Source organism: Aspergillus versicolor (assembly GCF_001890125.1).
Source record: "Aspergillus versicolor CBS 583.65 unplaced genomic scaffold ASPVEscaffold_13, whole genome shotgun sequence".
Classification (NCBI taxonomy): domain Eukaryota; kingdom Fungi; phylum Ascomycota; class Eurotiomycetes; order Eurotiales; family Aspergillaceae; genus Aspergillus; species Aspergillus versicolor.
Window position 1 is genome coordinate 925129 of NW_024467536.1, and position 25481 is coordinate 950609.

Consider the following 25481-nt stretch of genomic DNA (forward strand, 5'->3'; position numbering starts at 1 on the left):
CGATCACTTAACACCAATCTCGAGATGGGGTGGCTCGTCCCGCTCGTTTCCTCACGCAGCCATGACCCAGAGGACGATGGCGATAAGGAAAGGGCAACAGGGTCTAAGGAAGGGAGCGAACCCAAGACTGCAAACTGGAAGCGTACACTCTATCTCGGCTCGGCCACGTCGGTTATTGTTCTGCTCATCAACCTGGTCATGGTCCTTTGGGCGCGTCTGCGGCAATCAGAATATGGGCGCAGTGTTCTCCTGCTCTCAGAAGACTGTGATCGTATCAAACGGCTGAGCACTGGAGTGCATCTGCTAATCAACATACTGAGCACGCTGCTGCTGTCTGCGAGTAATTTTGCCATGGTATGGCCCTGCTATAGCTCGAATGGTTCATTGCTGTGCTGATATAACAATTTTTAGCAATGTGTCGCTTCACCGACAAGAAAAGATGTTGATCGCGCCCATGCACGAGAGAGCTGGCTCGACATTGGTGTTCCCAGCGTACGGAATTTGTCGAGTATCTCTAGGAAGCGCCTGTTGCTCTGGGTTGGTCTTGCGATCTCGAATGCGCCACTTCATTTACTGTATGCTCTATCCTGGCCTGTGCTGTCGGTATATTAACAAGACAGTTACAACTCCACGGTGTATACAACCTTTTCGGTGAACAATGCTCCGATATTTGTCGCGAACTCAACCTTCACGTCCCGCACCACAGCCGATATCCCTCTCGTGCTTGGCTACGACTATCCCACGCTTCCGATGGAGACCAGAATTTTGGAGATATCCAAGAACATGACCAGGCTGGAACCGTATGCCTGTTTCTCAGCATATGAAACTGATTTTCTATCAAAGTACGACACCTTGGTCCTGATAACCACTGGATTCAACGACACGGACGAACCAGGGTACAGCAGTTCACAAGATAGTGTTTATAAGCTCTCCATCCAAACGGCCAGTAATCCGTCATATTACACTCGGGAACCCGCGTATTCTTGGATGTGCCAAAGCGAATACAGCTGGAACACACACAACACTTGGTCGAAAGCTTGTGCTGCTGCTCGCCGTGGGGTTGACGAGGATTGGATGGTGGATCAGTACAAGGTTCAATACTGTCTCGCGGAGAAAGTAGCGGAGAAGTGCTCCCTTCAGTACAGTTTCCCGCTGGCTGTGGTCGTCATTGTGGCCAACCTGGCCAAGGCGATATTAATCTATCTCGTGGCATATCGCCTGCGAGACGATCCACTGCTAACCCTCGGTGACACTATAGCCTCATTTCTCCGAGATCCTGATCGCTCGACGGCCAAGAGCTGCCTTTTGACACGCCAAGAGACAACGAGGCCACGTATATCCACGGTCGCAAGATACTTTATATACAAGCCGCGACCATATGTGGCAAAGCCTAAGAGATGGTGGAGGTCTCCAGCTGGGGCTCGCCGGGCCACCTTTTTCGCAGCGTAGGACTTTTTATCAACACGGCATTGTGTACAGGTAGCTGACATTACTAAGATATATCGTCTCTTTGGCTGTCCCACTTGGACTACTGGGGCTTGCGTTGCATAAGATGGATACCACCGACGGAGTTTGGGACTCGGGCCTTGGAGCTGTGCGGTCAGGGACAATAATCACCAGCAGCGGCTGGCCTTTGGAGCTGATCCCAAACGTCCTCATTGCCAACGTTCCCCAACTTGTCTACTCACTTCTGTATATCCTGTCGAACGGAATCCTCACGAGCATGACCCTTGCAGCCGAATGGAACGCTTTCTCTCACGCCAAAAAGGGTCTCCGCGTGTCTACTTCTCCCAGGGGTAATCAGCGTACATCACATTTCTTATCTCTGCCGTATCGTTACGGAGTACCGCTCATCGCCCTGTCTGCCTTGATCCATTGGCTCATATCACAGAGTATATATCTGGTCAGCGCTCATGCCTATACTGACGGTGCCACAAAGCGAAGCCCTGACGACGACGTCCTAGCGCTCGGATACTCGCCTCCTGCAATTATCATCACCACTTGTGTGAGCGTCTTGCTTCCAGTGTCGTTGGTATTGCTAGGCAGCAGGCGCTTTAAAACGGGTATGCCGGTCACCGGAGGCTGCAGTCTGGCGATAGCAGCATCATGTCATCCGCAGACCAGTAAATCCAATACCGATGACGAATTGGATATTAGATATCGGCGACTACAGTGGGGCGTTGAGCCGCCTGTCCCGGGTGAGACAAGACACTGTACATTTTCTGATGCTGATGTCGAGACACCAAAGAGGGGGGTGTTTTACCAATAATTCGATATACGATATCTTTGGCTTTGTAAAGAGCGCCAGCGATGGGTTATATTATCATGACTCATTAATATACCGCAATTAACGCAGCGCATCACCCACGCACTTTGTTTCATCGTCCTCCACTATCGTAGTCTTCGCCTGCGGTATCGGCCCCTGCATCTGCCCCAAGAGACAGTGAACATAACATGAACTGATAGATAATCTATCGAGAGGAGTAGTATTCAACCAGAAGGGAAGGACTCCAAGGCTGGTTGTGCATGTCTGGTTAAAGATACAGAAAGAGGAGAATCAATAATAGCAATAGCTCTAATCCTCCATACTCGCTCTTATAGAATATTATTATTAACTATAGTTTGACATGCATCGGCTCGAACACATTAGAAAACTCTCCGATTCTGTACTTCAAGATACCAGTATACTCGCTACCCCAGTTCGTTAGATATGAGCTTCCTTTCTCTATGTACAAGGAAAAACGAGGGTAAATTGACGCTGCTGGTCATCATTTGCCAGATGGATTGCGGCTGGGGCTGGCCCTTTACCAACGCTGTTAAAGCCCCAAAGCCTTCTGGGTATAGTTAAGCTGGTTAGGGCCCGATAATCGCGTATAGGACTAGGGAATCGGATCCTGAGAGCTGTACAACCTCGGCCACGTAAGAAATTCGTGAAACTCACCGGGTAGGACAGCTGAAATCCTCGATAGCCAGGCAAACCCCTGTTGACCGACAAACCAGTAATCGGAGAATGCATGAAGCTGGACAGAGTAAGTTGCGAGAAACACGAGTGCAACAGGATGTCGTTGCTTGAGTTCATTGAAGAAGGGCTCGTCTATAGAGAGCGGCCAGATATAAAGCAGCCCGATCTCAAGGGGCAATTCGAAGCAGCGGATAGTCTCAAAGGACGCCTTAAGACGGTCAAGAGCTCTAAGGTAGGACTCCGCTGATATGGAGTCGGAGATATTAGACTGGATGAGCTGGTGGAGGTGGGCGAGATGTTCTTCTAATCCATCAAATTGGTAGCCGGACCCGCTGCTTCCGGCTGTGAGTCTGGATGTTTGTACCATCCCTTGGGCTTGACGGGGCACTTACGTTGGACTTGATACGTCAGCATAAAACTCCGAGAGGAAAAGCGGTTTGAGGGGAGTTGTTTGAATGCGCTCGAGATACGGAGCAAGGACCAAGGTGCCTCGACACAGCCCGAGGAGCTCGATAATCGAGTCCAGTCCATCGCCCAAGTCAGGCTCGGCAGGCTCTGTAGGAGAAGCCGAGATATAGACCATGATAAAGCTGCAAAAGGCGAACAGCGCGCAGCAATTGTCATTAGTGGGCGAGAGGAGAATCCTCCGGAAGGACCGCAGGCCGAGGGTCATGTGGAATCCAGAGCTAGCGAGATAGTAGCTATGGCGCTCTGGCTTGAGGTGGGCTAGATGGAGGGCCGAGAAGGCCAGGATGCCATGCATCAGAAACTCGTAAGAATAGGCAATCTTGGGAATAGCCTCCTGCCAGGTTTCCTGGATGTCCGGCCGCCTGGCGATAGTTTTGCAGGTGTACATGGTGTAGTGATGCATCAGTTCAAAGTCCTGGCCTGTCCATTCCTGCGGAAAGAATGCTCCTCTCTCTATCCTTTCATTGAAGACACGGAAGGGATCCGCGGCTTCACCGGGTTGCTCAGATGCCAGCATGCGATCCCGGAGATCGACCAGGATCCCCGTCTCATTCGGTCGGTCTGGAGGGGTGAGGCTGCCCCGACTGTCAAAGGTGCACTCCATCCCCCGCCGGCTGCAATTCTTGCATGGATTATCCTCGTCGCACTGGATGAAGGTGAGCACACTGGCTGGCATGAGGGGTAGAGGGTCTGCCCACTTTGACTCTCCGGCGCTTACACTGCTCACACCCATTGCGGGACTTTTTATGCGACCTCCGCGTGGCCATGCTACAAAAGGGGGTCCCCGTGGCGGTTGCAGGAGGAGAAATGTCGCGGCATATCCTGAGTAGGGGAGAAGACAGAATGCGTGTGGAGCACAAGGCGGCAGTTTTACTCTTGCGCCACCAGCTTAAAAAAGGAAGATTATTCTTGCTTAAGAGAATTCAACGTCATTGGCCCACTTCCCAGCCAAGACTGGGTCCGGCATATCTCCGGACCACTCTAGCATGTCTATGTACAAGTCGCCCTAAACCAGCCCTTCCTCTGGGCCAATCTCCTGCATCTCCGCATTCCTGTCCTTCTGCGAGCCCGTGAGAATCATCGACGGATGGGCAGCATTCATAGCCACCATCGTGAGCCACATCAGCGCCGCGTCAAAGACATACATAAACACCTCGTGGCTGATCAGATAGCCGGCGTTCCCTTGCACATATTCAACAAGGCGGAAGATCGAGCGGACCAGGATCAGAATACTCGCAGTGTAGAGTCCATATAGCACGGTCTCCCATGTCCGGGCTGTCTTTGAGCGAAGACAAGCCGCAAGTGCACTCGCCTGCTCGGTCGGATTGTTGCGAATACGCCGGTGGAAGATCCCACATGTTACCATGAAGACGCTGAAAAAGGTCAGCTGGACTGCGAGGCCGGCCACTGTAACATCTTCGCCGAGCTCGTAGTTCTCGATGGTCCCGCTGGACATGATTCCGCCACCTAGGGGGGAGCGCACTCTGGTTAGCTGCTTCCCCTGTGTGCTCTGGGTGCGGATGTACAAACCTGCAGCCTGGCAGAGAAAGCCAATGACGTCTCCGATCACGAATATCTTGGTCATCCACCGTACGGAAACCACGCTCAGGTGCTCTGCGCGCAAAAAGGTGATCAGTCGGCCGAGCACCATGTAAATCGACGCGGCGTAGAGCGGCGGGGCAAGCAGAATCAGGATGGCCTGAATGCTGTAAACTGGGATCGACTCCTTGTTGCTGTGCGCTATTACACGGCAGATGTAGCCGATTATCTGGACTGTGTGTAGCGTTAGTCTTTTGGTTGGAGTGTGTCCATGAAAGCGGCCACTTGTTCACGTACAGACTCCCCCCAGCAAAAATGCGGTGAAGTACCATGCTCGTGCCTTTCCTATCTGATAGGCATGGTAGAGTGTTGTGAGGGAAAACAAGGCCACGAAGAGCCCTGCTGCGGCCTGCGATGGGGTGTATCTGTAGAGCTTGAAGTCGATGTTTGCATCGGCCATTTTGCACAAGGGTTTTCGTTGCAAAATTTAGCTGAAGATTAGACTGGGGGGCATTGTTTTAATTATAGCCAACCGCTCGTTATGTTAAATTTCATCGCCGTCTACCAGGGAACGCTGGATTACCGCTTCGGGTCGAAACGAACACGAGCGCGGACACGACTACGAGTACGCTTTGCGCAGAGTGGAACAACCACAACCAGGTACCACGCTCTGGGTCTCGGGTTTGGCGCTAGTCAGGCACCTGCTTTTGTGGGATACGTTGGTTCTTATTATAGTCTCCCGTGGATAGGATTTTTATAAATATGAACAATCCAGACTCGAGACAGCTTGTTTCCAGAGATAAACACCTGCTTCTTCTCCTCTCTTCTTCCGTGCAGCATGTCAGCCGTGGACTTTCAACTCTACCGCTATGACCCCTCGGTCGGGGCCGCTGTTTTCTTTGTTATTCTCTTCATCCTGGGATCCGGCGTCCATACATACCAGATGATCCCGACCAGGACATGGTTCTTTATCCCCTTTGTTGTCGGTGGCCATCGTGCGTTCTTCTATACAGCAGCCATACTATGCATACAAAGCTAATCTATGGTGCCAGTGGAATGGATTGGATATATCGGAGTACGTTCACCCATCACCGTATCCCTGTGCCGGATAACAACTGACTGGCAGCACAACCCCTAGCGAGCCATGTCTGGCACCGAAGAACGTCCCTTTTTCAGCCTCGGTCCTTATATCCTCCAAACACTACTCCTCCTGATTGCGCCGACCCTCTACGCCGCAAGCATCTACATGGCCCTTGGGAGAATAGTCCTCGCCACCGACGGCGAGGCATACTGCTGGATCCGCCGGAAGTGGTTGACCAAGATCTTCCTGCTAGGCGATATCATTTCATTCATCATGCAGGGAGCTGGTACGTACAAAGCCACATGTGGATTCCTCCGCTAACTTGCTTTCCGTTGCCATCAAACAGGCGGGGGCATAATGACATCCGGCACCCTGTCAGCCGTCACAACAGGCGAGAACATCATCATCGCTGGCCTCGTCGTGCAGCTCATCTTCTTCTCCGTCTTCATGTATACTAGCGTACGATTCCATCTTCGTATGAGGAAGGGGCTCTCCCGCAAGCTTCTACATACCCAGCCGCCATGGGAGAGGCACATCCACGCGCTATATGCAGGCAGTCTTCTCATATTTGTCCGGTGCGCGTTCCGCCTCGTGGAATATGCCCAAGGAAATGATGGGTATCTGGTGTCGCATGAGGCTTACCTGTATATCTTTGATGCACTGCTAATGGCGCTGACCATGGCCGTGTTTGCGTGGGTGCATCCGAGTGAGATTAATACGATTATTAACCCTGGGAATAAGGTCGTTCGGGGGGTTATATGGATTGTTCCTGCTATGGGGGAGAGGCTGGCTTATTGAGCAGGGGATCAGGTCTCTCCAGCATACCCGGCCTATATATTCGATGTATATTGTGATGGATTCTCACATCCATGTGCTTCTGGCGCACAAACCAGGCATTGAAAATCTCCCACTTCTTGTTGATGTCAAATTCGGCACATGGGATGTCCATTCGCTGTCAGGTAGTGTACATATCTTTCATTAGGTCAACGGGCGTAGGGAGAACTGCTGGATGTTCTATGCGTCATGATGGTTTTGATTCAGGCCTTGCAACGCTGCCAACTTTGCTTCACAACCCGCCTCCTCGTTTTCTTCCAAACCAACATGCGCGGGCACCCATTGAATTATTAGATTGGTCCCTAATTTCTGTAGGTCCCCGGCGTGTTGGTAGATCTATCTAAGGGGGTACTGGCCGGGATCCCTGCCTGGGAGTCGGAAAACATTTTGATAGCCACCGGGCTCGGGATCCCGTGGCTCTAGGGCCGTGTCGATTCCTGCCAGCTCCGTTGCGTACACGCTGGCCTGGGCTACATCCCCCAGAATGAACCACAACACACTCGCACCTCCTTTGCAGGATCAGGCGCATGGCTGGCCACAGTGATATTCCTTCGCGTCCCAAAGGTTGTGACGGCCGGCAGATGTGGCACTTGAAGAACCCTCGCCTTGATAGCCATGGCCCGCTCCAAGGCAGCAGGAGAGATCTGATCCTTGGGCAAAGTCACCAACTGCATCCCTTCGAGGCCTTGCACCTGAAGCGCATCACGCAGCAGCTTCTGCCGCCCGTCCTCCTCATCGTCGCGTCTGCGTTGCGGAAACGACGCCGGGTTCTCAAAAAGGAGAGTCCGAATGGCATCCCCCCACAAGCACCCCCACCTCCAGCATGAGAGGATATGATGAAATGCCACTTGATCAGCTTCTGATGCGTCTCCGTCCGCGTACGGGCCGGTGGGAAGCACGTCGAACCCCGAATAGCTCCGACAGCCCCAGTCGGGGATGCAATATGTGATATAGGTCAGTCGAGTGGTCAGGTCATGCAAGGGGAGGCCCCTTTCTGGCTCGAGAAAGGCCTCCATCGTGCTCGCGAACATCTCGCTATAGATAAGAAGCTGGAAAGTGGCGCGGTCGGCCTCGGTCTCAAGGGTATAGGCCTCGCTGACACCGCCGTCCCAGAAGCGAGGCGTGCTGTACCACTGCCGACCGGCCATCTTGTCAATTTTGTCGGACAGGGGGTTGATGATCGAGAAGCGAGCCCGGTGGGTGCGCCGGATATCTGCCAGTGTCAACCCTGAGTGGCGCAGACAGAAGTGGTAGAAACCATCGATCCCGCCCTGTAGGGCACTTCGCAGCTCGTCGACGCGATCGGCATCCCCCAGTGCCCAGTTGCTGGCTGTGCGGGCGGTTGCGAGGACGAGGAAATGGGGATGGGGAGAGAAGAACGTGGGGGCTGACGCGGCCGCAAGGCGCAGGATTGTCTGCGGCGGCGCTGCGTACAAGGCATCTCGCAGCCGACGACAGGTGGCAGCGGCGTTGGTGAAGGTCTCGATGTTGTCGATGAAGTCGGCCAGTAGGCACAGGATCTCGGTGGGGAGCCTAAGCAACATGGTGGAAGTATGAGATGGTGAGAGAGACGGAGTTGGCTTCTTGACTCGACATTACTCAGGTGCACTCGGAGTGGAGGACCATTTTGGGGGCCAGTTTGCTAGCAGCGTAGTGACTGATCGGGAATTAGATGCATGTAACTAAACCATCAAGTAAATACAAATATATTTGGAAGCTGCACGGGTAATGATAGGGCGTGGATATAGCCTTGCCAGCCCCTGTATTTTTAAGCAGTGTGCACTCCATTGCATGGTTTGTCAATGCAGTTGACGAGGGCAATAGCCTGACAAAGCACGCTACAGTGGAATGGTAGTTATGAACAAACTTAGAGTGGCCACTACCCACAGATGGCACTGTTTTCAGACCCAGGGAAACACCTGCTCGCGTTCCCAATCAGCAAAAACAGGCTTCTCAACATCGTTGGGTTTGCCTCCACCCGATGGGAAAAGATAGGTGATTCAACGGAGAGTTCAGCAGCTTCTCATTCACATTGCGCCAGCTCGCATATCGACCAGATCACTAACCCTGGAGCGGAGACAGACACAGTGATGCGAATTCCTTTGATTCCATAGCATATAGGAGGATCTGGGGCAGCCTGGTGTACTACCCGCTGTCGTGGTAGTCAAAGATTGGAGCATCCGTGCATCGATGAGGCAACAAGTGATGACTCTCACTGGTTCTGTCGTCCCCTGATCTGCAGCCTCGCCATGACTCGCAAGCCAACCTGTCTGATTGGAATCCAAGCGCTCGTCGTGGTACCATCCGGGGAAAGCCAACTCAGAGTGAGTCAAGCATCCCTGCTCGGGGGCTTTCCCAACCGGGTGGTGGGGTCAGTCGATGTGTCTGCTTATTAGGAAGGCAAAACAGATCTCAGGTCAGCAAAATCAACTTTGCGGAGGTTTACGAGTCTAAGAAGAGCGAAGATGGCGGTCGACGTTGCGGAGCAGTTTTCAGGCTGGGTCTCGCAGACTCAGAATGCTGAGCAGACGAAGGTTGAGGAGTTGAAGGTGAGGAATACTTGAAAAGGATGCTCTATCTCTATCACTAATTTCTGAGCCCAGGCCTTTTCCGATAAGTTTACAAAGCTGAACAGGGAGTTTCGCGATATCTCCAACGACCTTCAGAGAGAGCGTGTTGCGGCCAGACAAACCCAGGAAGAGGCGAAGTCGCTGAGGAGTCAACTTAGGGAGTTGCAGGAGGCTGTGGTTTGTCTTCCTCCCTGATCTTCACCGAAAATAGGCTGATGACAAGGGATCCAGGAGCGCAGCTCGTTCGTGTTGGTTTTGATTGACGCCGACGCCGATGGCTATATTGTAGGTACTTTCTCTACAAAGGATCACAAAACGAGCCCTCACCATGTCCCAGTTCAAGGAAGACTATTATAAGGATATAGACGGCGGTCGGAATGCCGCTTTACATCTGGAAGCTGCTGTGAAGGAGCATCTGAAGAACTCACACCCAGAGTTGGCGAATGTGCCGGTCATGATCAAGGCATTCGCCAACGCTGATGGGCTTGCCCAAATATTGGTCAAGGCAAAACTTATAAAGTCTGCCGGTTCGCTGTCCAGTTTTGCGAAGGGGTTCTCGCAGGCCCATGATGCCTCCGACTTTGTGTTGGTCGGTAGTGGCAAAGACCGTGCGGACGAGAAGATCAAAGGTGTCTTTCAGCAATTCATTACAAACCCTACCTGCCGTCATGTTATCTTCGGAGCATGCCACGACAACGGGTACGTTCGTCTATTGGAGAGGCATCAGACCACTGCTGCAGACCGAGTGACTCTGCTTCACCCCTTTGAGACAGGAAGAGAGTTTGCTGGTCTTGCAGGCTTCCGCTCCATGCGGCTGGAGACGATTTTTCGAAGTGAACCAGTGTATACTCGCAACTCGCCGCCTCACACACATCGAGCCTTGAGTGCGGAGGACGTTCAAGGTGGAGGCCCACCACGAGGAAGCCCATGGGTGACTCCCCACCCCATATCACCCCGAAGCGTTGTTTCAAGAAAGCCCGAGGATTTGCCCGCAAACTCAGTATACATCAACGCGGCGGACCAACGGCTGGACTCTGAGCTACTTCCTACGCCCGCAGAAGCAGTACGGAGTTGGGATCACAAAGTCGGCCCTGCAAGAATGAGATATTGTCGAAAGCATCATTTACAGGGGAGAACGTGTACTAGCCCTTGCGGCTATTCCCATGGGCCCTTGACGCCAGGGGAGGTCTTGGCCTACCGGCATTATGTTAGGCAGGAGGCGTGTAATTTTGGTTCACGTTGTCGGGATGCAAGTTGCTTCTATGGGCACCATTGCTCATGTGCGAGGCCGTCGTCCTGCAAGTTTCCAGCTGCGATGCATAATGTTGATGTGTCCTCGGTTTCGGTTCTTCAGTGCGCATAGCGATGACGCTGAGTAGGAGGTATGAGCTGGCAGTTTGTTAGCAGTTTTTTGTTCAATTCCTTGTCTCTGGGTGTCATTGCACATATGTTGTGAGAGACAGCCCTTCAACAGCGCTGTCGGGGGTTTTGGCTATTTACGTAGTAGACACCAGGTTCGGCCACCACTACCAAGTGCCGCAGGATGGATGCATATAGTTCTTACTTAACTCTACTCCAAATGTGGATTATCGTGCAGGCTGTGCTGGATTATTAACCAAGATTCGGTAGTTATTGAGTTGTTCTCCCGAAGACCAAGATTGCAGTTCCGTATACCTGGAGTCTGATGACGACTAGGGCCTCCGTGGATGTCTGATGCAGACGAACCTAACCCTGTCCATAGGGGGCTGAAGAGAGCCAATCTTCAGGGTCTGTTGCTGAAACCAGCGCAAGAAAGAGACTAAACGGGGTTTAGTTATTTCAGATGTCTAACTTTAATTGATTATATATGCGGAATGGAATCCAGCCAGACCACTGCAGTATAGGCACTAGCAGGCAGCGCTCGCAACGAAGACAGTGTTAACCCCACCAGTCCCAGGCGAGCCAGGATATATAATAACAGGGAAAAGAAAGACAAGAATATTTCCCCTGCGGTGAACCCATCTTCCCGGTCACTTAATCCTTGGGCCCAGCGGGGCAAAGTAACTCCTTTATCGCGGAGCCATGTCAGAGTGGGTGGTACTTGACCGACTAGATACATCACAACCACCGATCCAAGCCCAGTGAGTGCAAATACCCGCCAGGCGATAGCTTCAGCATGCGTTGGAAATGGGAAATTCCACCTGCCATCAAGCGTTAGCAGTGGCGACTGCCAGGGCTAGTGGTTCTACTTACGCAGCAACATGAATTCCGCAGAAAACAAGCCCTGATAAGGCGATCATCGTGTTCCCAAGGGACTCTTCCTTCACTGTATGTCCCGAATATCCTCTTCTTATGCCTCCCTCGGCGGGCTCGGCCATAAAACCAGTCTGGAGCTCTGTCCCTAAGCGCCGGAATGCGGTACTGACACGGCTGCGTGAGAACACACGACGGTGCTCCCATCGCTTCGGAAATACATCAGTAAGGTTTTGAATCTGCAGCGGTAGGCCAGCGCGAGTGCATCGCAGGTATAATGTGATGGGAACGGCCATGCCCTGGGGCTTTTTCCACCAGCAGGCGTAGGTCATCAGGGCACAGGCGATATATGCCAGCGTCGAGAACTCCAGTGGGGTGATAGGGAGGTTATACCCAGCGCGAGCGACGATGTTCACGGTGACCCAGGTACTCTGTAAAACGGTAAACGCCTTCGCAAAGGCATCTGATTTCGCTCGGTCGGTGATGTCTCGGTCGGTGAAGTCAGGACTCCTGATAATACCTGCCTCAACAAAGGCGACAATCTGGTCTTTCCTCACATAGTAGATCCATCCATCCTCTGTCTCCAGAGTCACCCCGTTCATTTGGACACAGAAGCAGTGCGCAACCGTCCAACGCGCGGGGAGAGGGTACAGATCCATGTTGTTAATAGCGTGGGCTTCAGACAGCGGCTTGGTTCGGTTATATAGCCATGACATGGGCTCTCCTGTCACAGAGTCGCTGCTACCAGTGCTCCCTTGGGCCGCATTGCAGCGCCTGGCCATCGACCATGCGCCCCATAACTCGTCCAGAGCTATAAGGAAGAGCGCCTCGGGGGCCAGGAAGGTTATAGCCCACGACAAGAGCTTGGAAGCAGTTACCAGGTTCTCCGAGGCATACCGCGTGGGTACGTTTTGGTGCAGGATAGTCCATGTACAGGCGAAGATGGTAGTCAGACATGTCCAGACAATATCCCACGAGGATCGATCGCTGTCCTCGAACTGCCAGCCTTTTAGGGTGTCCATTGCGTGGTGGGAATGCAGCTGAGGTTCTGCTGACGCGAGAACTTATCGCAGACAGCTCTAATCTAGAATAACATTAGCGCAGTGTGATATCTCCTGCGATTGGTCCATGGTACGGCAGACTATTAGAACAAAACTGCAACAATAAAAGTTTCAGGTAAGCGCTAGTATACATAACTATTACCTATAAACATGCATAAATTATGTAGTAATAGATTGAGGCGTGTTTGTATTGTTTGCCTATCCACAATTTCTACCTCCATACATCTCCAATCACAATACAAGTTAGCAAGGACGACAAAGGGTATTAGTCAGCGCCTTCCCCAGATCCCTCCTTCTCCACACCCTTCCTCCGCACTTCTGCACTCACGTCGCAGGCTGAAAGGATGTCCAAGGTAGACAGGAGATTGCCCATTGCTTGTAAGCGATGTCGGTTGAAGAAACTCAAGGTATATGCCCGACAATCCGTCACCGAGATCTCTGCTAACGATCCTCAGTGTGATGACAGTACTCCGAAAACGTGCCAGAACTGCAAGAAAGCAGCAGTGCCATGCATTCTCGTAGACCCGGTCTCGAAACGAGAATTTGATAGAGAGTAAGTGTCTCATAGGGCGATGTGGTTCGCTGACTGAGTTCCCAGATACGTAGAGAATCTAGGAGAACGCGCCCGGAATCTGCGAGCCACACTGGGTGAATCTGCCGACTCGCCCACGGCCAGATCTAACCCTGCGGCGCAAGTGACGGGTCCATCTACGTTTCATGGTGTAGGGAGTGTCATAAGGTCGGTTACCTATTGATGCACCTTGGTTACAAGACGGCTAACTTGGCCAGTGTCGCGAAACTGGTAGAGGCAGCTGTATCTGCAAGAGCCGCTGCCTCATGCTTGATCGACGTGGGACAGGAAGTTGCAGAGGAGCAACAAATGCTTACGGGCATTAAGGCTTCCCGGGCGCCGCTGCCTCCATCATCAGCCGGACGTGAGCTTGTGGAGTCGTAGTATGACTTGCCCTGATGATCGCGTGTCTAGCTGACTAGTTGTCTAGCCTGAGAGGCTTACACGTTCTCCATCCGGTCCTTAGACGTTCAACCGTGTATGACGACTTAAAGTCAATGTACTCGCAAAGCACACCACCATGCAGCAAAGAGATCCTCTTCCGCATGTATATGGTGTTTGCGATCGGGGCTATTCCGCTTTGGAGGAAGGGAATACATTCAGTTGCTCCCATTGACTACTATGTCACAGCAATGGGCTACGCAACCCCAATCCTAAGCCTGCCAGGATTCGGCCAAATCCAGGCCATCATGCTCATTATTCTGTTTTCCATTCAGCATGATATTGGCAGTCAGTCTCTTCATCATTCATATATTGGTACCTTTTTTAATAACATGAAGTGGGCAACAAGTGGGATTTGACCCGCATGGCCATGCGAATTTGCATCGAAAACGACTACCATCTCAAGGCCAGGGGACGCTTTGACCTTCTGGAGGAGCAGATGCGCCGAAGGCTTTTCTGGGCTTGTTACATCAGTGACCGGCATATAGCATCTCTCACCGGGCGACCGGTGGCAATCGAGGACAGGGATATTGATATCGAGGTATGTTGTCTCTGATATCGTAGAATGTGCACTAACGTGAGAAAAGCTCCCCATTGACGCAGATGACGACCTAATTGAATCTGGAACTACGAGCGAACAGCATGCGAGGGGATACTCAGAGGTATCATTCCAGCTGCGCCAAATCGGCCTCCGCAAAATCACATCTCGAATACGAACCCAGCTCTACCGCGCTCCCAGCAGCTCGCTAGCGACGTAGATCCTATCTAATCTGGACATTTGGAGGGATTCTTTCCCTAGTGTACCGGGTTCGACGAACGTGTATGAAACTGTGGAGTGGAGGGACCTCAACTACTTCCGTGAGCGCCTGAGTGTCTTCCGATGCCTTGTAATGCAATTTCGGGCATCCCCAGAGCGCCATAGCGCAGGAACACACAATACAGACAAATGCCTCCAGGCAGCGACAGGAGTGATACAATCGTACAAGAGCCTTCACGCGAGCGAAAAGCTGGTATTGAACTGGACGTGCGTGCATGATGTCATGTCAGCAAGTTTTACGGCCTTGTACTGCGGCCTTGCAATCTACGACTCATCTGGCGAGGAGCGACAGTCATGGGAAGAACACCGAAATACAATGCTGCTCGCATGCTCGGGATGCATTGAGATCCTCTCTTTGATAGCAGAGACATGGACGACAGTCAAGAAGCATCTTGAGATCTTCAAGGCACTGAGCACAAAGATCTCTGACATAGTGCAGGCCGCACAAACTACGGTTGAACCGCCGAGTCAGTCTATCACCTTACCGTCTCTATCCGGCGACCAGTGGGAAATACCCGGAAGCAGCAATGATTGCCCAAACCAGCCAAATGATTTGCTAAATTTGTCTGACAGCATTGACTGGAGCAAGGTCAATTGGGAAGCCATTATGAATTGTGAAGAGCCTATGCTTGATATTAACGACATATACTATCAAGATTTATAGCTCAACGTGAAACTTGTACGTGGCTGTCCCGTCAGTCGAACAAGCTGTACCAAGTAATGGATCAGCCTGTGTCTCCGTAATCTACGCTCTCCGTTTGCTCAACTCGCAAGATCCAGAGTGGAGTCGAGCACCGAGTCATTTCACCCGAGGTGATCCTACGTGCTCGTCGAGCGGAGATCGACCCGGCAGCCTGCGGAGATCGATCCGAGGGTACGAGGGACCAACACTCCGTCCCAGGGGCAATTTCCACTTCTTTCGCTGTCTTATGTCCGGAGCCTATGCCCGTTCTTCTCCACAGAAAATCCTCGTCCATCTTCCACCGAGGCCCAGCGCCGTCTCCAGCATGAAAGCCATGGATGTGTCCGCACTATTGACGGAAGTCTCGACAAACCTCACATTGCAATAACGGATTATTTTCCGGGGTCATTGCCCTTCAATGGACGAAGGGCTGTACATAAATCCCGAGATGACTTGCATCAAATCCTGGGGAACGACTTCTTCGACTCCACCATCACCTACAGTTTGCCAGCCTTACCAAGCCCTATTGAACCTCGACAATGGCGCCAGCTTTCGCCCAAGACATTGCCAACGGTATCGACAATGATTCCCGTTCCACCATCTTCGCGAAAAAGGGGACGGACGTGAAAGCCATGGCGGTTGGCACGCAGAACAAGAACGGCAAAGCCATCCTTCCGACAATCCCCGAGTTCAAGACGAAGGGGGAGGAACAGAAGTACTGCAAGGAACACCTCGCTTGTGCGTTCCGTGTCTTCGCAGATCAGGGCTTCGACGAGGGTGTGGCGGGTCATATGTCGCTGCGCGACCCTATCCATCCTGATCGCTTTTGGATTAACCCGTACGTGCATCCTCGCTTCCTTCTTCCTCGGAGAAGCAACGGTGAACTAACGCAATGAGTCCTGTACAGATATGCCATCCATTTCGCCGACATCAAAGTATCCGACCTCGTTTGCGTCGACGAAAACGCTCAAGTTATCGAGGGCCAACATGCCGTCAACGCCGCAGGCTTCGCCATCCACTCGGAAATCCACAAAGCACACCCACACATAAACGCGGTCTGCCACGCACACACCGTCTACGGAAAGGCCTATTCCGTCTTCGGTAAACCCTTGCCCCCGCTAATGCAGGACTCCCTCCGCTTCTACGACTCGCATTCCGTTAACAAGGCCTATGGCGGCGTTGCCCTCTCCTCCGAGGAAGGGAAGGCCATCGCTTCGACACTGCGACTTCAGGATAAAGTGTGTATCCTGCAGAACCATGGATTGCTCTCCGTCGGTGAGACCATTGACGAGGCGGCGTACTGGTTCCTGTGCTTTGAGAAGTGCTGCCAGGCTCAGTTGGCGATTGATGCCGCGGTTCGCTCGGGCGGGCAGGAGCAACCCAAGTATGTGGATCATGAGACTGCGCTTTATACTGCTGAGCGGTCGGGAGCGAGGTATCCCGGTTGGTTGAATTTTCAGCCGTATTATACTAACATGCTGAAGAGGACGAATGGAGATTTCTTGCTGTAGGGGGGTGGGGCGGTCCGATAGATATAACTCCGTATGCGAGTTTCTCTGTGGCTATTACGCTTGTTATTCGCGACTTCTGTTTAATGAACATGGTGTATATTCAGCTGGATCAGACAATACTCCTCTCTTATTCTAGCCGCTTTGCCTGCCTTTACTTTATCCGTCCCTACAAACGAACAAATTGTTTAGTTTCCGGCTAGTTTGCCCTGGCGTTTCTGTACTCCGTACAAATGATCATCAAATTTCACCGCATGACATATCACGGCATAGAATTCGACAGCAAAAGAGTTTGAAGACCAGCAACCTGCTTCGCAGGGGCACCATGTTACCTAATACCATGACTATGTCACTGATGTCAGTTCCTTCATAGGGTGCCTTTTTTTCCCCCAAATGTATCCTGTATCGAAACCAGAACGGGCCGTCGATATGCGGGCGATGACTCCGTAGTATGGTAGAATGTATCTCATCGTGCCGAAATCAAACATTTCACAGTCCTCCAAACCATCAAGCCATGATCCCCGCATCAGCCTGAAAAATCCCATTAACCCTCTCTCTCTTGATGCAGTTCTCAGTCTTGAACGACGCAGCCAACGCGTCCAACTCTTCAAAGCTCTAACCCTCGCATCGCGTCCTAGGTCTCATGGTCTACACCAATAGAACGCCATATCTGATGGTATCTTGTATAAATGATGATTATGCTTTCTGAGATTCTGTACACTGTTTTCTATCATGAGCTGTTCCTCATCGTGTGACAATGCAAACTAATCCATGCGGTCTCAAAGGCAGAAAGGTGGCACTGCATGGCGGCGGAGGGAAGCTGGAGCTCGATGCGAGCTGTCTCCGCCGACCTATAGACTAGCTTTTTGCAGTCATTAAGTCCGAGCTCCGAAATTGGAGTAAATTTGGAGGTCCAAGGGGCCAGAACGTTGAATCGCCAAATGACTCGTGCCCTTAGCCTAAAGCCTGCAGGCCGGAGAACTACCGAGTAATGCTACATACGTCCAAGCCTGTATCTGTGGTTAAGAAGCAACTTAGAACACACCAACACCGTCTTCCATATTCCTCAGAAGTACAACAGAATGCACAAGCTTTCGTGTCGCGGCGCGAGGTACGCCCTGGAGACGCTTAAGGACCTACTCATACACCGTTAATTGATTGGAAAGATAATTCAGCGATGTACGAAATAGCGTGAGGGCGAGACTAGGTGAGGGCACAATGGGACAGGAATAACATACCCGGTTAGCCTCCCAGGTTCCTTCTCCACCCAAATGGCTCGCGATATCCGCAAGGTCTGCCATGCTAGGGAACTGTTGGGAGAGCGCACGCAATGAGGCTACACTCATTTCCGTCTCGGATGGACCTATAGTCCCCGCAGTAGCTGATTGGCCGGCCAAAGGTAGCGGGATGGAGACGGATATAGGCTTGAAGCTGTGGCCGAGAACGCTCAACGTGAACGCATGGAATGCGGAGTATCCCAGTGGCCAGGGTAAGGGTGTGCTTGACAGCGAGGCGCGATAGACGTAGTCTATGTGTGAGTGGGCCTGTATCAGAATGCTGTCAATGGTGGATAAGTCCAGTTTCAGGTAGGGAGGACCCAGGGAAAAGATGAGCAGGTTGTTCGCTAGATGGGCTGTTATGAAGGTGGAGTCTTGTGCAGCCTGCGCGCTGAGAGTTTGGATCTCCTGTAGTTTTCCAAGCTCTGTGGCGGGGTCTTCTGCTATGTGCAACTTGGATGTCAGTAATGCTAGACGCAAGAGGAGCGGTAGACTCGAGTTTGTGGTTGATGGAAGCGGCTTGTGGGAGTCAGTCGGATATATATCGACAGGAAGACCGATGATAGTGGATCGCTCACAGGAACTGTAATATCAAAGTCTGATAATCCAAATGGCCTGCCTAGCGCTATTGAAAGGCATCTACACCGCTGCTTAGCATTTCATTGCGAATTTGGCAGAGAGGTGTACCTGTCCAGTATATAGGCGGACCAGAATACTGCGCTTTCCTGTTCGCTAACTGCGTCATGGAATAGACGTCTGGAGTCCTGATGAAAGCCTAGCTTGACGCAAGTTTGTAGAGCCAGGCCCATGAAATGCCAGGTACTACCCCCGCTTGTAGTGAACATGGAGTATAGAGTCAATAGCAAGAGTAGCTGGACCATTTCAAGGCTTTCAGATGCGTTGTTCGAGAAGGAAAGTGACTCCATCGTCGTTAGATAGAAACCAACTGAGTGATAATTGGTTACATGGTCCGCCAGAGACGAAAGACGAGCGCCAAGAGCGAGGGCCATGAGCAGACGAGGAGACAGGCAGCCGCGTGACCCAGACGTAGACACAGTCTTGTGAAATTCATTGCGAATGGCGCCTTCATCTAAGAAAGGGAGCGCATAGTTAACCTGTTCAAAGTACGTGTTGAGGTACGGCTGTGTGGCGGGTGTAATTGGGATCCTGATAGGGACCTTCTCAGTATCAAGCAAAAGACGGCTTGGATGGCGGGAATGGTACGGGTGGCTGTTCTCGACAGCAGCAGCCGCGCGTATCATGGAGACAATATCATAGGCGAGTTGTGGGTGGCTAGTGTCAGCTCCCAATTCACCCAATGTACTCCAGTCAAAGGTTCCCGTCGCTGTGCCGGGAGTGCTTGCACTACCACCAGAGGTGGACAGGATGAAGGGACTTAGGGCGTCACTGGTTGGATTAGGCAGATTGATGCCATGAGCCAGCATCTCAAGTTGGTCGACTTCGGCCTCGAGGGTTTCTAGGTAACTGACGAATATTAGAGCCCTGATAAATGACATTAGGGGAGTCGAGTAATTACCCCTGTGAATGTCTGCCGCCATGGCGTACGCGTTCAGTACGCTGGCAGGCGGTTGCAGCTCGCACACAGGCTGAGCATTCTGGGAGCTTCAAATCACACTATTCTTGATTAGGGCATGCTTGCACAGGGCCACCGTGAAGGAAATGCGTACTTTGATCTTTCGTCGCCTGCACCGGTCGCATGCTAGCCGAGTCCGCTTTGTGCGTACTCCATCGGGAATTCTCCTCCCGGACGGGGTTATTGAAGCGTCCGACATGGTTCTCAATGGCTGGGACTGGGATATGGGCGATGGAGACAGACCCGATATACTTCCGCGTGGTTTACGTAGGTGTAAGTCGAAGCGATCGGGATTTCCAGGTCAAATTCCCCGCGAGCTCGGCAACATCTCCGCAAGGGCGGACTCTGGACCGAGCCCTAGGATCCGGCTTCAACCTCCGCTCTCAATCCCCGTGGGGTCCGGGGAGACCCTGTGGATGGCTGGATCCATCACACCTGGCTTTATAAAGTCGGGTCAGCGAAGCATTTTGTATCTCTCCACAACCGTTACTTCACTGTTTCCTCGGATACACTCGACAATGACTGCTGACACTTCATCTATCAAGTCCTCGTACGACGAGAAGAAAAGGCGAGACCATGTCGAAGAAGCTCGATCAAACCAGCATCCCAATGTCAGTGCAGAGGACGCAGCTTGGCTCGATTCGTTCCCCGAGGAAAGAAAGAAAAAGGTCATCTGGAAGGTACAAGCGACATCCATTCCAGAGTAGCCTTGCGGGTGAGGATGTCTGCTAAGAGCTTTAGGTTGACATTCGTCTGATTCCGCTTCTCACCTTACTCTATCTCTTCTCGTTTATCGATCGAGCAAATATTGGTAAGAGCCGTCTATATGACAGGGAGTGGTGACTGACAGTACGCAGGAAATGCGAAAATTGAGGGTCTGACTGAGACTCTGAACATGAGTTCAACCCAGTACAATGTCGTTCTATCGATCTTCTTTGTGCCCTATGTAATCTTTGGTAAGTGCTGTATCATCTCCCTTGGGGGGTGCCTTCTAACCATGCGTCAGAGGTGCCCAGCAACTACATCCTTAGCAAATTCAAGAAACCGTCTATGTACATTGGTGGAATCATCGTGGCTTGGGGAATAGTCATGACGCTGATGGGAATCGTCCACAACTTCGAAGGCCTCGTTGCTGTCCGCTTCATGTGAGTCCCCAGAGAGCCTAATCTTTCAATACACAGGGCTAAACCCTGGACAGGCTCGGCGTGGCAGAAGCAGGATTCTTCCCTGGAGCCGTGTACATAATCTCGTCCTGGTACCTGCCGCATGAGATGCAGAGTCGAATTGCGCTCTTCTATGCTGCCAGTGCGCTTGCGGGAGCAGTATCTGGACTCCTTGCCTTTGCCATTGCGAGGATGGATGGCGTCGGAGGCTACGAGGGCTGGCGGTGGATCTTCCTTCTTGAAGGCATCGCAACTGTCCTCGCTGGAGTTCTCTGCCTTTTCTGCCTCATCGATTCCCCCGAGATGTCTTCTTGGCTCGACGATGATTAACGCAAATGGCTCCGCCTCCGCCGCGAAGCCCAAGTCGGCATCACGCAGCGCAAGAACGCAGGTGCCAAGAAGGGGTCGACTGGGAGATCCTCCGTGCCGTTGTGACGGACTGGCAGGTGTACTTGCAGTCCCTCATCTACCTCTCCAGCACGATCCCCAACTACGGCATGAAATTCACCATGCCTCAGATCATCACGAATATGGGATACACATCGTCTATGGCGCAGGTGCTTACAATCCCTCCGTACATCGCGGGTGCAATCAGCGCCTACTGCGCCGCTGTCTTCGCGGACCGACTACACTGGCGCATGCCCTTTATTGTCGGATCACAGCTAATCGTCCTCATCGCATTTGCCATCCTGTTCGCCAAAGCTGCAGACATCAAGAACAACATCGCAGTCTGCTACTTTGGCGTCGTTCTCGCATGTATTGGCCTCTATCCTATCAACCCCGGCTGCAATGCATGGACCGTGAGCAATCTCGCTGGCCCTACCAAGCGCGCAATGGGGATCGCATACATGATCTCCATGGGCAACGCGGGTGGGATACCTGGGAGCTACATCTATTTCGACAGCGAGGCTCCGAAATATCCCACAGGGTTCGGAGTATCCCTAGGAATTGCGGCGCTGGGCGTGTGCTCGGCACTGACCCTTGAGCTTACTTACACCGCTCTCAATAAGAGCAGGAAGAGGATTTGTGTTGAAGAGGTCTATGAAACTTATACCCAAGATGAACTGGATGCCATGGGTGATCGGTCGCCATTATTCAAGTACACGCTCTAACTTGGACAAGGTGCGTGATCTCGTGTACGAGAGTACTTGGCTGACAGGATCAGGTCGAGTCAGGCGCTGGGTCGATTGAGCATGAAGCCCGAAATTGATACTAAGTTCCTGTCAACTAGCTGGGGAATTGATTAGGCACGGTGGGTTTGAGGTAACGTAATTCCCGGTCGGTTCGTGCATACGCCCCCAAAATCCATGCTTGAATCACTTGATCAAGTTTAAAGTACTGTACAACAACCAAAAACGATTCAAATTAAATAAACCAATCATATTAACGATTTGGGCACCCCTCCTAATATGCTCCTTAATATTACATTCAGAACATGTTGGCGGGGCACGTTTAGGTATAGTTAAAGTTGGAAGAGCACTTCCACCAGTACTACCCCCCTCTGCTTCCAATTGCTCATTTCTCAGCGAAATTAGATCCCTAGCTTCTTGAAATGAAAGACCTTCTGTAGGAGTCATTTGGCGCTTGGAACGACCTTTTTTCTGCCTGTCATTCTCAATAGCTGCGCGGAGAGTGCAGTTTTCATTTGCTAGTAAACTAGCATTGTAAATAGATAGTGTCACGACCTGCCAAGGCCGTGCAACGTGACTCCACCATGTGACCCCTGCGGACCGCCGCCGGAGCGCCTACTGACCGGCAACCGCTAACTGACCAACTGCCGACCCTCGAGCATCTCCGACAACCGCCACCAAAGAATAGATATATTACAATCCTGCAGAGGTAACCAAGGCCTCGCATATTCCTAACTAGGAGGGATCTACCAAAGAGAACTGTACAACTACCTGATGACCTGACTTGGAGGGGTTGGGCACCAGGACCGCCACCAGTCCGCTGCCGGAGACCACTCTCAAGGGGAGTTCTATATAAGACCTCTAGATATTCCGGTTCTATAGACCCTTAAGCAATTCATTCTGTTTCTAACGGAGCTATCTGATTAGTCGAGCCAGAATCCCCAGAACGTTGACATCGCTTAGTAGTTGCCAGACCCTTGGCATCGTTCGGTGTCTTACAAAGAGTTACTCGCTGAATTAGTTCAAGCATAAAATCAACTTTTAGAGGAGATGATTATAGTAAATCAGAGAACTAAAGAGTTAGTAAAGAGAATTACTATACTAGAACAGAATTAGAAATAGTCTCTGATACCGGGTCTATTATAAAGTCCTCTAAATTGACTATTTATCCCTTTAGCTAAGAAACAATGCTTTAAGTGCGGAGAGTATAGCTATATCTCACTAACTTGCCCTATATAAAGGTCCTTGGCCTTAGGAGTTATTGCGACTTGCGAATAGTGTGAAAGGGTGTAATACACCTAATGACAGAGATATAAAGGTTGCGAATAGTATATTTCAAGAAATAAGGATTATTAGTAGATTAACACTGAAGTTCTGTATCTCCCCCCTTCATGAAGCGAAGAGATTCTCTCATTTGCTGAGTAAGCCAGAGGCTGACTCAGCCCTGCTCCTCGCGAGCAGGTATAGAGCTTTGCGGAGGGTCTTACACTAGGCTAGGTCACCTAACTTTAACCCGGACCGGGTTGGGTCCGGGTTGGGTCCGGGTTATATTGGGTCGTGCGGAAGTCTAGCGGAGCCAGATAGCCTGGTCAGGCCGGCTGCTCCAGTAGGCAAAGCAGACCAGGCTCTGCCATACCTGGTAGTACCGGTGGTAGGTCATAGGCCGCAGGTGGATCTAGATCATCTGGTTCCACAGGTGGGGCTCGCGGTAGAAGGTATTAATCTAGATCTGGTCAAACTCATTAATCTAGCCACTCTAGATAGTATAGTAGGCCTGGCTGACTAGCCGCTGCACGCTAGTGCTTAACTAAACCAGCAGCGGCTCTGTATCATAGTCAGGTAGGCACCCGAGCAGTGCTGCTATCGTCAGGTCCTGCCCCCGTAGGTACTCCGGCCAGCGCGTGAGCTCAAGCCACAGAGATATCTTGGTAGGATAGGTGGCCAGGGCTGGGACCTGGCCGTCCTCCACCTCCGCGGCTGCCTCCCCCGCCAGCAGTGCCTGGTCCACGCGGGCGCGGACAAGCTCCGCAGGGGTAAGGACTGGTTTCATCTTTCCACCCCGGCCCGCGGGGCCCCCCGCCGCCGTGCAGGTTACCTTAAAGAAATGACTCCCGGCCTGGGTAATATAGAATCGCTGGCAAAAAACCACCCGATTCGCGGGGCAGGCCTGCTGCCAGGCCCTAGCACGCGTGGCTGAGAGCCGCCCTGACCCCTATGTGCCATCCTACTCCCGATATTCCGCGCGGTGGTGCTTCTCTGTGGAGTCCATGGTGCTGGCGATATACGGGCAGTGCGGGCAGCCATAGCCCTAGTAGACTAGCAGGCCTAGCACGGGCGGGTCACCCGCGGCAGGCTGGTGGCCGTGCTCCCGGACTGGATCCGCCCACGGCTGCCGGAACATCGCCTCCAGGGCAGCGTCGCGGAGGGGACAGGTCACCATGGTTGGGTGGGAGCGATGGCTGGCGCGGAGATAGGTGAGCAAGGTTGAGGGGGTTACCGCGTACTGGCAGCAGGGCGCCGTGCAGATCCAGACCTGGTAGGTAGGGTTATAGAGTGTGGAAAAGTCTCTACAGATTCAACGTGAAAAGAGTGCATGTCTTTTTATTAAACACAGCTATGTAAGGCCTATTTATCTCTTTTCATTACAACGCTAGCAATAAGCGAGGTTTTCCTGTGTGACCTGATGGTGAATACTTTGTTTACTGTGCAAACGGCGAATGTCGACTTTGCCACCCGGATATTGATGTAGGAGGTGAAGAACTCTTCCCTTCACCGGGATCGTCAATGTCGACATATACGCGTGGGCGCGTGTGTATGTGGAACGTGTTCACTGCATAACATAACTTCAAGGGCACGGACGGGAGAGCGCGCGACCGCGGGAAAGAACGAAGAAAGAGAGAAAAGAGAGAGAAAGGGGGAAAACAGAAGAGGGAGGGAATGGCAGGAGGGAGGGAGCCGACCAATCCAATCTAGAGAGAGACAGAGACGCAGCAGGAAGAAAAGGGTGGTGAAAGGATGGTGTAGGAGCACGCACCCAAGACCGCGAGAGCATACACCTGGAGCTAATCAGGGGTTGAGAAAAGTGAATAGGGACGCATTCCATCATGGGATAGGCCTAGTATAAGGGGTGTTGAGTCAGTACTCAATATATAAGGTTTCACCGCTAGTTCTTCCAGCATTCCTGAATATTGCCATGTTCGATTCAAATTTGAAGATTAATATGATAACTCGCGCTTGTTTTATGCAAGGGGGTCTAATCAGTACTAAATATGTAAGGGTTCACCGCCAGTTCTTCCAGAATTTCCAGATACTAATAGTTATTCAGTCTCAAGCTCTTATATATATTAGTATCTTGTTCTCTTCCATGAACGGACTATAATTCTATTATTGATTCATTTGCCACACTTTTCTGAACCCCTCCTGAAAACCAGACTAAATACCAACAAGATGAAGGTATCAACTGTTCTTTGTGCATTTATCTTCGCTACTTTTACGGCAGCAGGACCCGTGCAAGCGAATCGTCAAGATAAGAACAGGGTTGAAAAAAGACA

At 51.8% G+C, this 25481-nt stretch overlaps 12 protein-coding genes across 12 annotated transcripts; 6 read left to right on the plus strand and 6 right to left on the minus strand.

Annotated features, from left to right (window-relative positions):
- Window positions 1-24: 24 nt before the first annotated feature.
- On the plus strand, window positions 25-2269 carry ASPVEDRAFT_88956 (uncharacterized protein; the record flags this gene model as incomplete). Its single annotated transcript, XM_040818461.1, has 4 exons — window positions 25-354; window positions 412-575; window positions 621-1445; window positions 1498-2269. 4 exons carry the CDS (start codon window positions 25-27, stop codon window positions 2267-2269), a joined length of 2091 nt encoding a protein of 696 aa, XP_040673478.1.
- Window positions 2270-2879: 610 nt separating this feature from the next.
- ASPVEDRAFT_142123 (Zn(II)2Cys6 transcription factor) lies at window positions 2880-4197 on the minus strand (the record flags this gene model as incomplete). The annotated part of the gene is made up of 3 exons (XM_040807804.1): window positions 2880-3294; window positions 3355-4076; window positions 4129-4197. The coding sequence occupies 3 exons, from the start codon at window positions 4195-4197 to the stop codon at window positions 2880-2882; spliced, it is 1206 nt and encodes a 401-aa protein (XP_040673479.1).
- Window positions 4198-4436: 239 nt separating this feature from the next.
- On the minus strand, window positions 4437-5429 carry ASPVEDRAFT_57015 (RTA1 domain-containing protein; the record flags this gene model as incomplete). The annotated part of the gene is made up of 3 exons (XM_040815283.1): window positions 4437-4897; window positions 4961-5203; window positions 5267-5429. 3 exons carry the CDS (start codon window positions 5427-5429, stop codon window positions 4437-4439), a joined length of 867 nt encoding a protein of 288 aa, XP_040673480.1.
- A 378-nt stretch (window positions 5430-5807) lies between these two features.
- Window positions 5808-7291, plus strand: ASPVEDRAFT_877774 (RTA1 domain-containing protein; the record flags this gene model as incomplete). Its single annotated transcript, XM_040818154.1, has 4 exons — window positions 5808-5964; window positions 6022-6044; window positions 6108-6336; window positions 6397-7291. 4 exons carry the CDS (start codon window positions 5808-5810, stop codon window positions 6846-6848), a joined length of 861 nt encoding a protein of 286 aa, XP_040673481.1. The 3' UTR covers window positions 6849-7291.
- A 63-nt stretch (window positions 7292-7354) lies between these two features.
- ASPVEDRAFT_33917 (uncharacterized protein) lies at window positions 7355-8428 on the minus strand (the record flags this gene model as incomplete). The annotated part of the gene is made up of 1 exon (XM_040810798.1): window positions 7355-8428. One exon carries the CDS (start codon window positions 8426-8428, stop codon window positions 7355-7357), a length of 1074 nt encoding a protein of 357 aa, XP_040673482.1.
- Window positions 8429-9349: 921 nt separating this feature from the next.
- On the plus strand, window positions 9350-10338 carry ASPVEDRAFT_57018 (uncharacterized protein; the record flags this gene model as incomplete). The annotated part of the gene is made up of 5 exons (XM_040815284.1): window positions 9350-9433; window positions 9488-9631; window positions 9686-9739; window positions 9792-10124; window positions 10252-10338. The coding sequence occupies 5 exons, from the start codon at window positions 9350-9352 to the stop codon at window positions 10336-10338; spliced, it is 702 nt and encodes a 233-aa protein (XP_040673483.1).
- Window positions 10339-11294: 956 nt separating this feature from the next.
- Window positions 11295-12708, minus strand: ASPVEDRAFT_33919 (uncharacterized protein; the record flags this gene model as incomplete). Its single annotated transcript, XM_040810800.1, has 2 exons — window positions 11295-11634; window positions 11687-12708. 2 exons carry the CDS (start codon window positions 12706-12708, stop codon window positions 11295-11297), a joined length of 1362 nt encoding a protein of 453 aa, XP_040673484.1.
- A 383-nt stretch (window positions 12709-13091) lies between these two features.
- On the plus strand, window positions 13092-15240 carry ASPVEDRAFT_88963 (uncharacterized protein; the record flags this gene model as incomplete). Its single annotated transcript, XM_040818463.1, has 8 exons — window positions 13092-13154; window positions 13203-13300; window positions 13346-13486; window positions 13537-13701; window positions 13749-14047; window positions 14098-14300; window positions 14347-14513; window positions 14559-15240. The coding sequence occupies 8 exons, from the start codon at window positions 13092-13094 to the stop codon at window positions 15238-15240; spliced, it is 1818 nt and encodes a 605-aa protein (XP_040673485.1).
- Window positions 15241-15675: 435 nt separating this feature from the next.
- On the plus strand, window positions 15676-16940 carry ASPVEDRAFT_373562 (uncharacterized protein). The gene is made up of 2 exons (XM_040811448.1): window positions 15676-16096; window positions 16166-16940. The coding sequence occupies exons 1-2, from the start codon at window positions 15798-15800 to the stop codon at window positions 16767-16769; spliced, it is 903 nt and encodes a 300-aa protein (XP_040673486.1). The 5' UTR covers window positions 15676-15797; the 3' UTR covers window positions 16770-16940.
- Window positions 16941-17363: 423 nt separating this feature from the next.
- ASPVEDRAFT_155515 (uncharacterized protein) lies at window positions 17364-19883 on the minus strand. Its single transcript, XM_040808462.1, has 6 exons — window positions 19732-19883; window positions 19581-19678; window positions 18731-19528; window positions 18622-18682; window positions 18005-18562; window positions 17364-17902 (listed from the first exon to the last, which is right to left on the minus strand). Exons 1-6 carry the CDS (start codon window positions 19834-19836, stop codon window positions 17801-17803), a joined length of 1722 nt encoding a protein of 573 aa, XP_040673487.1. The 5' UTR covers window positions 19837-19883; the 3' UTR covers window positions 17364-17800.
- Window positions 19884-20155: 272 nt separating this feature from the next.
- On the plus strand, window positions 20156-21912 carry ASPVEDRAFT_877783 (uncharacterized protein; the record flags this gene model as incomplete). Its single annotated transcript, XM_040818156.1, has 6 exons — window positions 20156-20317; window positions 20379-20448; window positions 20495-20593; window positions 20644-20782; window positions 20836-21105; window positions 21192-21912. 6 exons carry the CDS (start codon window positions 20156-20158, stop codon window positions 21910-21912), a joined length of 1461 nt encoding a protein of 486 aa, XP_040673488.1.
- Window positions 21913-23442: 1530 nt separating this feature from the next.
- ASPVEDRAFT_877786 (uncharacterized protein) lies at window positions 23443-25033 on the minus strand (the record flags this gene model as incomplete). Its single annotated transcript, XM_040818157.1, has 4 exons — window positions 23443-23605; window positions 23744-24142; window positions 24248-24497; window positions 24987-25033. The coding sequence occupies 4 exons, from the start codon at window positions 25031-25033 to the stop codon at window positions 23498-23500; spliced, it is 804 nt and encodes a 267-aa protein (XP_040673489.1). The 3' UTR covers window positions 23443-23497.
- Window positions 25034-25481: the final 448 nt, after the last annotated feature.